This window comes from Pristiophorus japonicus, chromosome 13 (genome assembly GCF_044704955.1).
Source record: "Pristiophorus japonicus isolate sPriJap1 chromosome 13, sPriJap1.hap1, whole genome shotgun sequence".
Classification (NCBI taxonomy): domain Eukaryota; kingdom Metazoa; phylum Chordata; class Chondrichthyes; family Pristiophoridae; genus Pristiophorus; species Pristiophorus japonicus.
Window position 1 is genome coordinate 80,763,260 of NC_091989.1, and position 13,648 is coordinate 80,776,907.

Consider the following 13,648-nt stretch of genomic DNA (forward strand, 5'->3'; position numbering starts at 1 on the left):
GGGCGGCAACACAATGCTGCTCTATTTATCTGCATCTTGACCCCATGGACGGTAATCTAATCGAACAGCTAGCCATCCGTTATAGGACCTGCTAGACTTCCACTCAACGGGGCTGTGATGGTCCCTGGGAGACACCATAGTTTGGTTAACCGTTTCATTATATTGTTAGGTTAGGAATCAAACCCCTGTTAACTGTGGTTCTGGAGGGTTCACATTAAGTAATTTCTCTTTTTTGCTGCTTTATCGAATTGTTCTTGGATTGGATTATTGTATCGTTCCTGATGGTGTTCTACAAGAAATCTAGTTGTGTGCTTTATTTTGTATCCTTACAGCTCACCGTGCATAATAAAGGATTTGGAAACCGAAGCCATGAACTTTGACTGTATTTCTTTGTGTTGCGGTTGACACTAGCTGGTGGAATCAGAGTTATCGCTTGCCTCAAGCTGCACGCTCACAGAAGCCGGTACAAGGGCAGAAATCAGACGTGTTGTCCAATGGGCAGGCTTCTGTTCGCTCAGCTTACCGACTGTTCAGGTGCTGAAGATGGACACTCAATCCATTGTATTTTCGTTGTGGGTATAAGCCTGAGGCGGAACTTTCATTTACAACACCGAGGAAATCTAATATTGAAATAACAGAGGGCTGATACATCCTTCCGCTATGTGGAGCAGTCTGACCAAGGAACTTTAACACTCACTGTACTCCAACACTTTCGGTAATTATCACGACTCTACCTTCTCCACTTAGTCTGTAACTGAGCAGCACTGAAGGACCACACGTTGTTTGAAATACCAATTAAGATATTTATTAGCCTGAGAACAAAAATAAATAAGCACATTCTTGTGCTCAAACATTAACCGCAAATCTGCCCATCTGGTATTTCTCCCAATTGCGATCGGAATAATGTCTGCTCCACAAACAATGAGCCCCGTCCCTTTAGTGAGCTTACGTTAGGGGAGTGTGTGTTCTGGTTGCTGCTGACATGACAGAGAAGGGGAAGGACAAGGAGGGCATGGAAGAGAAAGGTGATTGTTTCTTTACAGAGGGAACACCCATGGGGAATGAATTCCTTGAGTTTGATAAGGTAGCTTGTGCGCTTTGGTGTTAACAAACCAAAGATACCCGCAACAATGCTCCTTTTAAGTTGTGTGGCTGTGCAGTTGTCTGCAGCACCCCGCAGGCTGCATGCCAGCATTACATCGGAAAAACTGCGCATGCGCAGGAATTTAAACCGGACACGCAGCCCATTATAGGGGCCGTGCACCCACAAAAATAAATGACAGGGAACCTTGGTCCACAGGTGTTCTCAATACCATCTGTCCCATACTCATCCCGTAGCCAAGTTTGCTGACAATACAAAGATGGGAGGAAAAGCAATGTGTGAGGAGGACACAAAAAATCTGCAAAAGGACATCGACAGGCTAAGTAAGTGGGCAAAAATTTGGCAGATGGAGTATAATGTTGGAAAATGTGAGGTCATGCACTTTGGCAGAAAAAAAATCAAAGAGCAAGTTATTATTTAAATGGAGAAAGATTGCAAAGTGCCGCAGTACAGCAGGACCTGGGGGTACTTGTGCATGAAACACAAAAGGTTAGTATGCAGATACAGCAAGTGATCAGGAAGGCCAATGGAATCTTGGCCTTGATTGCAAAGGGGATGGAGTATAAAAGCAGGGAAGTCTTGCTACAGTTATACAGGGTATTGGTGAGGCCACACCTGGAATACTGCGTGTAGTTTTGGTTTCCATATTTACGAAAGGATATACTTGCTCTGGAGGCAGTTCAGAGATGGTTCACTAGGTTGTTTCTGGAGATGAGGTGGTTGACTTATGAGGAAAGGTTGAGTAGTTTGGGCCTCTACTCAGTGGAATTCAGAAGAATGAGAGGTGATCTTATCGAAACGTATAAGATTATGAGGGAGCTTGACAAGGTGGATGCAGAGAGGATGTTTCCACGGATAGGGGAGACTAGAACTAGAGGGCATGATCTTAGAATAAGGGGCTGCCCATTTAAAACTGAGATGAGGAGAACTTTCTTGTCTCAGAGAAGTCGCTGTCTCAGAGAGCTGTGGAAGCTGGGACATTGAATAAATTTAAGACAGAAATAGACAGTTTCTTAAACGATAAGGGAATAAGGGGTTATGGGGAACGGGCAGGGAAGTGGATCTGAGTCCATGATCGGATCAGCCATGATCGTATTAAATGGCGGAGTAGGCTCGAGGGGCCGTATGGCCTACTCCTGCTCCTATTTCTTATGTTCTTATGTTATGTTCTTATGCTCGATGGGACGCTGAATTTCCGCAACGAACGACAGCGGCACTGCCCATTACAGCCGAGGTGACTGCTGTGTGGGATGTCTGTGCCACAGGATCAGTTCAGGAACCAGGGAAGAATTTTGTGGAACTCTCGAATCGGCAGTGTCTAACTGTACAGAGACGGTCAATTAATCTTTCAGCATTGCACCAAGGAAAAAGGAATTTGCATTTAGCCAGTGCCTTCCATGTCAGACTGCTGTATCAGAGAGCAGTGTCTGTGGAAGCCAGGAGCCTGCAAGAGGGTGAAATGGCTCCAGCAGTGATGGGAGAAATCCTGGCCATCTTGATACAGGAGCATTACAAAATGCATCACTGAGAAGCTTGCCTTCAAAATAACTTCAATGCAAAGTTCAAAAACAACAGCAGCAACTCTCCTCATAATTAAAAGACAAACTTATGTCTCACTGTCAACATAGAAACATAGAAAATAGGTGCAGGAGTAGGCCATTTGGCCCTTCGAGCCTGCACCACCATTCGATAAGATCATGGCTGATCATTCCCTCAGTACCCCTTTCCTGCTTTCTCTCCATACCCCTTGATCCCTTTAGCCAATAGGGCCATATCTAACTCCCTCTTGAATATATCCAATGAACTGGCATCAACAACTCTCTGCGGCAGGGAATTCCACAGGTTAACAACTCTCTGAGTGAAGAAGTTTCTCCTCATCTCAGTCCTAAATGGCTTACCCCTTATCCTTAGACTGTGTCCCCTGGTTCTGGACTTCCCCAACATCGGGAACAATCTATCCGCATCTAACCTGTCCTGTCCCGTCAGAATCCTGTATGTTTCTATGAGATCCCCTCTCATCCTTCTAAACCCCAATGTATAAAGGCCCAGTTGATCCAGTCTCTCCTCATATGTCAGTCCAGCCATCCCGGGAATCAGTCTGGTGAACCTTCACTACACTCCCTCAATAGCAAGAATGTCCTTCCTCAGATTAGGAGACGAAAACTGAACACAATATTCCAGGTGAGGCCTCGCCAAGGCCCTGTACAACTGCAGTAAGACCTCCCTGCTCCTATACTCAAATCCCCTAGCTATGAAGGCCAACATACCATTTGCCTTCTTCACCGCCTGCTGTACCTGTATGCCAATTTTCAATGACTGATGAACCATGACACCCAGGTCTTGTTGCACCTCCCCTTTTCCTAATCTGCCACCATTCAGATAATATTCTGTCTTCACGTTTTTGCCCCCAAAGTGGATAACCTCACATTTATCCACATTATACTGCATCTGCCATGCATTTGCCCACTCACCTAACCTGTCCAAGTCACCCTGCAGCCTCTTAGCGTCCCCCTCCAGCCTCTTAGCGTCCCCCTCACAGCTTACATCGCCACCCAGTTTAGTGTCATCTGCAAACTTGGAGATATTATACTCAATTCTTTCATCCAAATCATTGATGTATATTGTAAAGAGCTGGGGTCCCAGCACTGAGCCTTGCTCTACTCGTCACTGCCTGCCATTCTGAAAAGGACCCATTTATCCCGACGCTCTGCTTCCTGTCTGCCAACCAGTTCTCTATCCACGTCAGTATATTACCCCCAATACCACGTGCTTTGATTTTGCACACCAATCTCTTGTGTGGGACCTTGTCAAAAGCCTTTTGAAAGTCCAAATACACCACATCCACTGGTTCTCCCTTGACCACTCTACTAGTTACATCTTCAAAAAAATTCCAGATGATTTGTCAAGCATCATTTCTCCTTCATCAGTCCATGCTGACTTGGACCGATCCTGTCACTGCTTTCCAAATGCGTTGCTATTTCATCCTTAATAATTGATTCCAACATTTTCCCCACCACTGATGTCAGGCTAACCGGTCTATAATTACCCGCTTTCTCTCTCCCTTCCTTTTTAAAAAGTGGTGTTACATTAGCTACCCTCCAGTCCATAGGAATGATCCCGAGTCGATAGACTGTTGGAAAATGATCACCAATGCATCCACTATTTCTAGGGCCACTTCCTTACGTACTCTGGGATGCAGACGATCAGGCCACAGGGATTTATCGGCCTTCAATCCCATCAATTTCCCTCACACAATTTCCTGCTTAATAAGGATATCCTTCAGTTCCCTCTTCTCACTAGACCCTCAGTCCCCGAATACTTCCGGAAAGTTAAAAGCTCTAACCAGTCACGTAGGCTGATATGTAATCAGCCAATGCAGGTACAGCAAGCAATTCGGGAGGCAAATGACATGTTGGCCTTGATTGTAAGGGAGTCGGAGTACAGGAGTAAGGAAGTCTTTCTGCAATTGTATACGGCTTTGGTGAGATCACACCTGGAGTACCGTGCACAATTTTAGTCTCATTACCTAAGGAAGGATATACTTGCCCTCGAGGGCAAGTAACCTACATATCAATTCGTCAACTCAAATCGCATGGGGTAGCCTGGAGGAGGAATTCATAGAATGCATACGGAATTGTTTCTTAGAACAGTATGTTACAGAACCTACAAGGGAGCAAGCTATCTTCGATCTGGTCCTGTGTAATGAGACAGGAAAAATAAACGATCTCCGAGTGAAAGATCCTCTCGGAATGAGTGATCACAGTATGGTTGAGTTTGTAATACAGATTGAGGGTGAGGAAGTTGTGTCAGAAACGAACGTACTATGCTTAAACAAAGGGGACTACAGTGGGATGAGGGCAGAGTTGGCTAAAGTAGACTGGAAACACAGACTAAACGGTGGCACAATTGAGGAACAGTGGAGGACTTTTAAGGAGCTCTTTCATAGTGCACAACAAATATATATTCCAGTGAAAAAGAAGGGTGGTAAGAGAAGGGATAACCAACCGTGGATAACCAAGGAAATAAAGGAGAGTATCAAATCAAAGACCAATGCGTATAAGGTGGCCAAGGTTAGTGGGAAACTAGAAGATTGGGAAAATTTTAAACAACAGCAAAGAATGATGAAAACAGCAATAAAGAAAGGAAAGATAGATTACAAAGGTAAATTTGCGCAAAACTTAAAAACAGATAGTAAAAGCTTTTACAGATATATAAAACGAGTGACTAAAGTAAATGTTGGTCCCTTAGAAGATGAAAAGGGGGATTTAATAATGGGAAATGTGGAAATGGCTGAGACCTTAAACAATTATTTTGCTTCGGTCTTCACAGTGGAAGACACAAAAACCATGCCAAAAATTGCTGGTCACAGGAATGTGGGAAGGGAGGACCTTGAGACAATCACTATTACTAGGGGGTTAGTGCTGGGCAGGCTAATGGGACTCAAGGTAGACAAGTCCCCTGGTCCTGATGAAATGCATCCCAGGGTATTAAAAGAGATGGCGGAAGTTATAGCCGATGCATTCGTTATAATCTACCAAAATTCTCTGGATTCTGGGGAGGTACCAGCGGATTGGAAAGCAGCTAATGTAATGCCTCTGTTTAAATAAGGGGGTAGACAAAAGGCAGGTAACTATAGGCCGGTTAGTTTAACATCTGTAGTGGGGAAAATGCTTGAAACATAGAAACATAGAAACATAGAAAATAGGTGCAGGAGTAGGCCATTCAGCCCTTCTCGCCTGCACCGCCATTCAATGAGTTCATGGCTGAACATGCAACTTCAGTACCCCCTTCCTGCTTTCTTGCCATACCCCTTGACCCCCGAGTAGTAAGGAATTCATCTAACTCCCTTTTGAATATATTTTGTGAATTGGCCTCAACTACTTTCTGTGGTAGAGAATTCCACAGGTTCACCACTCTCTGGGTGAAGAAGTTTCTCCTCATCTCGGTCCTAAATGGCTTACCCCTTATCCTTAGACTGTGACCCCTGGTCCTGGACTTCCCTAACATTGGGAACATTCTTCCTGCATCTAACCTGTCTAAACCCGTCAGAATTTTAAACGTTTCTATAAGATCCCCTCTCATTCTTCTGAACTCCAGTGAATATAAGCCCAGTTGATCCAGTCTTTCTTGATAGGTCAGTCCCACCATCCCGGGAATGAAACTATCATTAAGGAAGAAATAGCGGGACATCTAGATAGGAATAGTGCAATCAAGCAGACGCGGCATGGATTCATGAAGGGGAAATCATGTTTAACTAATTTACTGGAATTTGAGGATATAACAAGCATGGTGGATAGAGGTGTACCGATGGATGTGGTGTATTTAGATTTCCAAAAGGCATTCGATAAGATGCCACACAAAAGGTTACTGCAGAAGATAGAGCTACGCGGAGTCAGAGGAAATGTATTAGCATGGATAGAGAATTGGCTGGCGAACAGAAAGCAGAGAGTTGGGATAAATGGGTCCTTTTCGGGGTGGAAATCGGTGGTTAGTGGTGTGCCACAGGGATCGGTGCTGGGACCACAACTGTTTACAATATACATAGATGACCTGGAAGAGGGGACAGAGTGTAGTGTAACAAAATTTGCAGATGACACAAAGATTAGTGGGAAAGCGGGTTGCGTAGAGGACACAGAGAGGCTGCAAAAAGATTTGAATAGATTAAGCGAATGGGCTAAGGTTTGGCAGATGGAATACAATGTCGGAAAGTGTGAGGTCATCCATCTTGGGAAAAAAAATAGTAAAAGGGAATATTATTTGAATGTGGAGAAATTACAACATGCTGTGGTGCAGAGGGACCTGGCGGTCCTTGTGCATGAAACCCAAAAAGTTAGTTTGCAGGTGCAGCAGGTAATCAGGAAGGCGAATAGAATGTTGGCCTTCATTGCGAGAGGGATGGAGTACAAAAGCAGGGAGGTCTGCTGCAACTGTATAAGGTATTAGTAAGGCCACACCTGGAGTACTGCATGCAGTTTTGGTCACCTTACTTAAGGAAGGATATACTGGCTTTGAAGCGGGTACAGAGACGATTCACTAGACTGATTCCGGAGATGAGGGGGTTACCTTATGATGATAGATTGAGTAGGCTGGGTCTTTACTCGTTGGAGTTCAGAAGGATGAAGGGTGATCTTATAGAAACATTTAAAATAATGAAAGAGATAGATAAGATAGAGGCGGAGAGACAAGATCTAGTCTCCACTGGTCGGGGAGACTAGAACTAGGGGGCACAGCCTCAAAATTCGGGGGAGCCAATTTAAAACCGAGTTGAGAAGGAATTTCTTCTCCCAGAGGGTTGTGAATCTGTGGAATTCTCTGCCCAAGGAAGCAGTTGAGGCTAGCTCATTGAATGTATTCAAATCACAGATAGATAGATTTTTAACCAATAAGGGAATTAAGGGTTACGGGGAGTGGGCGGGTAAGTGGAGCTGAGTCCACGGCCAGATCAGCCATGATCTTATTGAATGGCGGAGCAGGCTCGAGGGGCTAGATGGCCTACTCCTGTTCCTAATTCTTATGTTCTTATCTTATGTTCTTATGAGGGGGTGCAACAAAGGTTCACTACATTGATTCCTGGGATGAGAGTGTTGTCCAATGAGGAGAGATTGAGTAGATTGGACCTGTACTCTGGAGTTTAGAAGAGTGAGCAGTGATCTCATTGAAACATGCAAGATTCTGAGGGGGATTGACAGGATAGATGCTGAGAGGCTGTTTCTCTTGGCTGGGGAGTCTAGAACTAAGGTGGCACAGTCTCAGGATAAGGGGACGGCCATTTAGGACTAAGAAGAGGAGAAATGTTTTCACTCAGAGGGTGGTTGATCTTTGGAATTCTCTACCCCAGAGGGCTGTGAATGCTCAGTTGATGAGTATATTGAAAACAGAGATGGATAGATCTTTGGGCACTAAGGGAAACAATGGATATGGGGATAGTGCAGGAAAGTGGAGTTGAGGCAGAAGATCAGCCATGATTTCATTGAATGGTGGAGCAGGCTCAAGGGGCCAAATGGCTGACTCTTGCTCCTAATTCTTATGTTCTTAATTGGAACAATGGACTAAAGTGAAAAACAGCAAGCAAAAAATGGAATAGGAACTTGGCATTACTTTTCGTTGAAGCTTTTGGTGCATTTTTTCATATCTGCAGCAAACTTTAGAAAAGATTGATGAAGGGCTTGCAAGAAAAAACAGAAGAAAATGATTTGGCATAGAGGAAAGTCTGAATCCAATAGAGAAATGTTTTGGGTAACCATGTGGTACCAGTGAACGCTTGCACCGTTATATTACAAGTTGTGAAGAGCGACAAAAGGCCCAGCAATTTGAAGAGTCTCCAGCTAGAACTGTCTCATGTACAAAATGTGGACTTTAGGGAACTAGATGGTGCAGTGGGATAGTGCACGATTCCTTTTATCACTGGGACCAGTACACACACCCAGCCCAAACCCAACCGACGGAGGTATGCTCTCTGCAAACTGTAAGGCCCCAACGTGGCACAAGATAGCCAGGCTCAACCAGGTCCCAGTGGACCTGTAGCACGAAACTCCTCATAACTTAGCAACAGTGTCCAAAGGTGGTAATAGCAAAGTTCAGACCCGTGCAATAGGCAGCGCTTTCCCGAGTTTTCTTTCCGAGGTATTATTGGGGACAGACTAAAGGAATCTTAACTCTTCATCTGTCCAATGCTACATCTAACCCTGTGATTTTTAATACTGGATGCCTCAAATTGAAAAGTTCCCACTGAAATCCCTCATTTGGGTAAAATATCTAAAATTTATGAAGTATAAAACATTGGAGCTTATTGATAGTGGTTGGTCTTTCAGATGTGCTGATTTCAGCAGTGTAGCTGGGTGTTGAGATCCCATGGCAGGATTGGAAGAGCAGGGAGTTTCCCGCAACCTCAACCCAAATAAAATAAACTGGCCGTTGATCTCAATGCCATTTGTGGGATCTTGCTGTCATAAAATGGCTGCCATGTCTGCCTACATTTCACAGTCACTGCACCTCAGAGTATCTCCTCGCACAAAGTGCTTTAGGTGTTTCAACGTGATCAGACCTTATGTAAATGCACGTTTATTAATATTCTTTCCCCACTGTAATGTGTGTATCTGTGAGGATGCTCATAGGTTGGTGGAGCTGTTGAGTTGGGAGTGGCTTAGCCAGTCACATGATGTTTACAAGACTCAATAAAACCCCAGCCAGTTGGGTTCGGGGGATCCATGATGAGGTGGTTGTGAGCCTGGTGGATGAACTGGTAATGTGTAGTGTGATTGTTAAACCTTTGCTAATAAACCAACTAGTTCTTAATAGCAATGTGCTGCTATGAATTCTTAAGCAAAGAACCCATCAAGCAAATACATTACACCCACTCAATTGTAGGAATGAATCTGAGTCATAAATACGTTCAGGAACACCAATTCACACATTTATATAATTTTAACATCCTGGGTAGTTTTGGACGATGTGATCACCATGCAGCCATCTCTGGGTAAGCAAGGGACCATCCTCCAATGTCACTGATTGTGGATATTCCCGCTGTGATCGCACTGCTCACTGGGGTTAATACATGGACTCATATCCCAAACATGGATACAGCTAAAGCATTTCACCGGGGCTGAGAAATCATGAGTGCAAATCAGTCAGATCCGCACTGCTCCACGCCTAAATTGCACGCAGATATGCCTGAAATTTCTTCAGGCATTCTCCCGTTCAGTCCCCATACGAGATGTAAACGGGATTACCACAATTCTTCCGCCAAAGTCCCGGTGGCCGATCGGGAGAAACCACGAGGAAATTCCCAGCGATCATCGGATTAATGCGGGAATTATCCACAGGGGATAAAGGGGCCGCCTTTTCATGTACAGGTGGAAATTCTGTTGGGGCGTTAGCTCGGGCAGAGCGGTAAATTTTGCGCCGGGAAATGGTTTGCGTTTCCAGCCGCAAAAATTCACCAGCTGGGCCCTGAGTGTGGGGCGGGGTGCTAAGGATGGTGTTCCACAGCTTCTTTAGGGGGCTAGGCCGGCTGAGCAAATGAAAATCCCGAGCTAAACAGCTGGCCTCGGAGCGTCCTAAGAGAGGCTTCCGTGAAAAAAAATCTGAAAAAAAACCCACCAAAAACAATTCCAATACATTCCTGACGCCACATACCATGTGAATCGCAAAAATAAAAACATTTAAAGCCAATCACACTTACCTCAGGGCGACATTCCTTCCCTTACTGCGGCCACTACAGCTCGGACTGCCCGCTTTCCCAGGCGGTCCCACCAGGGGGCGCTGCGGGGGCGCTGCGGATTGGATGAATTTCAGATATCGAGCCGGTGTCACAACCAGGGGGCGTTGCACACCGGCTCGCCTCTCCTGGGCGGTAATGCTCCGTGCCCCCGCAAACCCAGCACCGAGTGTCCCGGCAGGGAGCTGGAAGATGGCCGCCCGCCCGGAAATGTTTCCCGCTGCAATTACCGCCCCTCTGGGGCAAAAACAGAGGCAGCAACAGACTGAAAATCCAGCCCCATGCATATGGCTCCCACTCAGGTTTACAGATCCCGGAGAATGATTGGGAACGGAATAGGCGGGACACTGGATCAAATGACCAATGTGCTCTGCTTGATCCTGGAGCCAGTGGAACATCTAAGCACATTTCACTTCAACCTACCTGAGACGCTGCGAAGTCCAGCTTTTCCAGTCCAACTCCATACCTGTTCCTGTTGGTCAACAACTCAAGCCTTTTCCTTTCCAACAGGTTTTTAAATATCTTAATCAGTTCGAGGTAGGACGTGGGTGTGACGTAAGTTCTCCTTTGAAGAGATGCATAGAATCTGGAGACGGCAACATTTTTAGCAAGTTAACAAAAAGCAGAACACTGCAGATGCTGGAAATCTGAAATAAAAACAGAAAATGCTGGAAATCTCAGCGGGTCAGGCAGCATCTATGGAGAGAGAGACAAGAACGTAAGAAATAGGAGCAGGAGTCAGCCATTTGGCCCCTCGAGCCTGCTCCGCCATTCAACAAGACCATGGCTGATCTGATCATGGACTCAGCTCCACTGCCCTGCCCATCCCTTATCTGTTTATCACCACCTTAAATATATTCAATGACCCAGCCACCACAGCTCTCTGGGATAGAGAATTCCACAGATTTACAACCCTCAGAGAAGAAATTCCTCCTCACCTCAGTTTTAAATGGGTGGCCCCTTATTCTGAGACTATGTCCCCTAGTTTTAGTTTCCCCCATGAGTGGAAACATTCTCTCTGCATCCAACTTGTTCAGTCCTCACATTATCTTATATGTTTCAATAAGATTACATCTCATTCTTCTGAACTCCAATGAGTATAGGCCTACCCTACTCAATCTATCTTCATAAGTCAACCCCCTCATCTCTGGAATCAACCTAGTGAACCTTCTCTGAACAGCCTGCAATATAAGTATATCCTTCCTTAAATACGGAGACCAAAACTGCATGCAGTACTCCAGGTGTGGCCTTATAATGCCCTGTACAGTTGTAGCAGGACTTCTCTGCTTTTATATTCTATCCCCCTTTGCAATAAAGGCCAACATTCCATTTGCCTTCCTGATTACATGCTGTATCTGCATACTAACTTTTTGTGTTTCATGCACAAGGACCCCCAGGCCCTTCTGTACTGCAGCACTTTGCAATTTTTCTCCATTTAAATTATAATTTGCTTTTCTATTATTTCTGCTAAAGTGGATAACCTCACATTTTCCCACATTATACTCCATCTGTCAAATTTTTGCCCACTCACTTAACCTGTCTATATCCCTTTGCAGATTTTTTGTGTCCTCCTCACAATTTGCTTTTCCACCCATCTTTGTATCATCAGCAAACTTGGCTACATTACACTCGGTCCCTTCATCCAAGTCATTAATATAGATTGTAAATAGTTGAGGACCCAGCACCGATCCCTACTGTTTGCCAACTGGAAAATGACCCATTTATCCCAACTCTCTGTTTTCTGTTAGTTAGCCAATCCTCGATCCATGCAAACAGAGTTAATATGTTTCAGGTCGATGACCTTTCGTCAGAACCTCGCGACCTGAAGCGTTACCCGTCCTTCCTTTCTCCACAGATGCTGTCTGACCTGCTGAGTGTTGCCATGATCTTCGGCTTTTATTTAACTTCTCTGAAAACAAACAATTTTTTCCTTTTATTAGTTCTGAAAGATAAACTGAATTAAAATTGACAAATAGAGGTGGTAATTCCTGTCGTCTATCACAAATTCAATTCTTAATGGGCATTTAAAAAAAAATCATCATTTTGGTTTTATATTTATGCCTAATTATGTTAGAACGTCTCCACAGAATTAGAACTGACAGGTCACGTGCATGTTGTGGAAAGAGCACTCATCGCCTCTCTCGGTCCTGTCTCACTCCCTTTGTCACCAATGCCCCTCACCCTCACATAATCTCAGGTGGAGTGCGGGACTGCTCGAGACTTGAGCCCAGGAGAAAATAAGGGAAAATAGGGATTGAAGTTGCTGTGACATTTAACTAGCTGGAGTGAGTGAGGCTGATTCAATAATGCCGGCCCGGATACAGTTGCCCTATCTCTGCCAGCACTCTCCCACTTGCCTGTTCACTCCCACATACTTTAATATTGCGGTGATTATTTGCACCATTGTTCCCACTCTCCTCTGCGCAGGCGCACTTGATCCAGTTGCATGTGCAGCGGCTGCAGACTGACCACCACGCTTTCCTCACTTTCCTCACCTCACTGCGGAGATCAGGGCATATTTTAGTGCCCTGGGGGGAGGGGGGGGAGGGGAGAGTGGATCAAAAAGGGGAGAATGGATCAAAAGAGAGAGAGAGAAGAGAGGGGATGAAAGACAAAAGTGGATTGGGAGGAGGGGGGCGTTGTGAAGAGAGAGGAGAGTGGCTCAAAAGGGGTGAGAATACATCAAAGGAGAAAAGGGAGAGGAGCTCGGGGGTGGAGGGGAGAAGGTCAGGAACTCGGGGTGGGCGGTGGGTTCAGGAACTCGGGGCGGGCGGTGGGTTCAGGAACTCGGGGCGGGCGGTGGGTTCAGGAACTCGGGGCGGGCGGTGGGTTCAGGAACTCGGGGTGGGCGGTGAGTTCAAGAACTCCGGGCGGGCGGTGGGTTCAGGAACTCGGGGGTGGGGAGAAAGTCAGGAACTTGTTGGGGGGAAAGAATGTCCTAACCCATGAGGGTGAGCCCTGTTTATGCTCTGAAAGCAGCGCTGTGAGCTCTGTCTGGAACCTGGCAGTCAGAATGAATGGATCAAATTGCACATTGTAAAGTACTTGATTACTCAGGCAGGCAGGATCTAATTACACATTGCAGACAAACAGCGGGGTGTGTCCTGTCCTCCATGGGGACCAATCAGAAATCTGCTCTTGCAATCCAAGGAGGCCAATCAGAACTTGATGTTGCAACACACTGCCCTTTAATAACCCACCCAGTCTAATCCCATCCCCCTGTACCCATTAATATACCACCCAGTCTAATCCCACTCACCTACTCAATCCCACATCCTTTAATATCCCACCCAATCTAATCCCACTCTTCTACTCTACCTCTATACCCT

At 45.5% G+C, this 13,648-nt stretch overlaps 1 protein-coding gene across 1 annotated transcript in view; it reads right to left on the bottom strand.

The window, feature by feature from the left end:
- Positions 1-13,648, bottom strand: part of LOC139278130 (dynein axonemal heavy chain 3-like) — a 485,560-nt gene that overhangs the window by 124,382 nt on the left and 347,530 nt on the right. Inside the window, exon 41 of the mRNA XM_070896786.1 lies at positions 10,743-10,905. Within this exon, the coding sequence (XP_070752887.1) occupies positions 10,743-10,905 (163 nt within the window). The remainder of the gene's footprint in view (positions 1-10,742; positions 10,906-13,648) is intronic.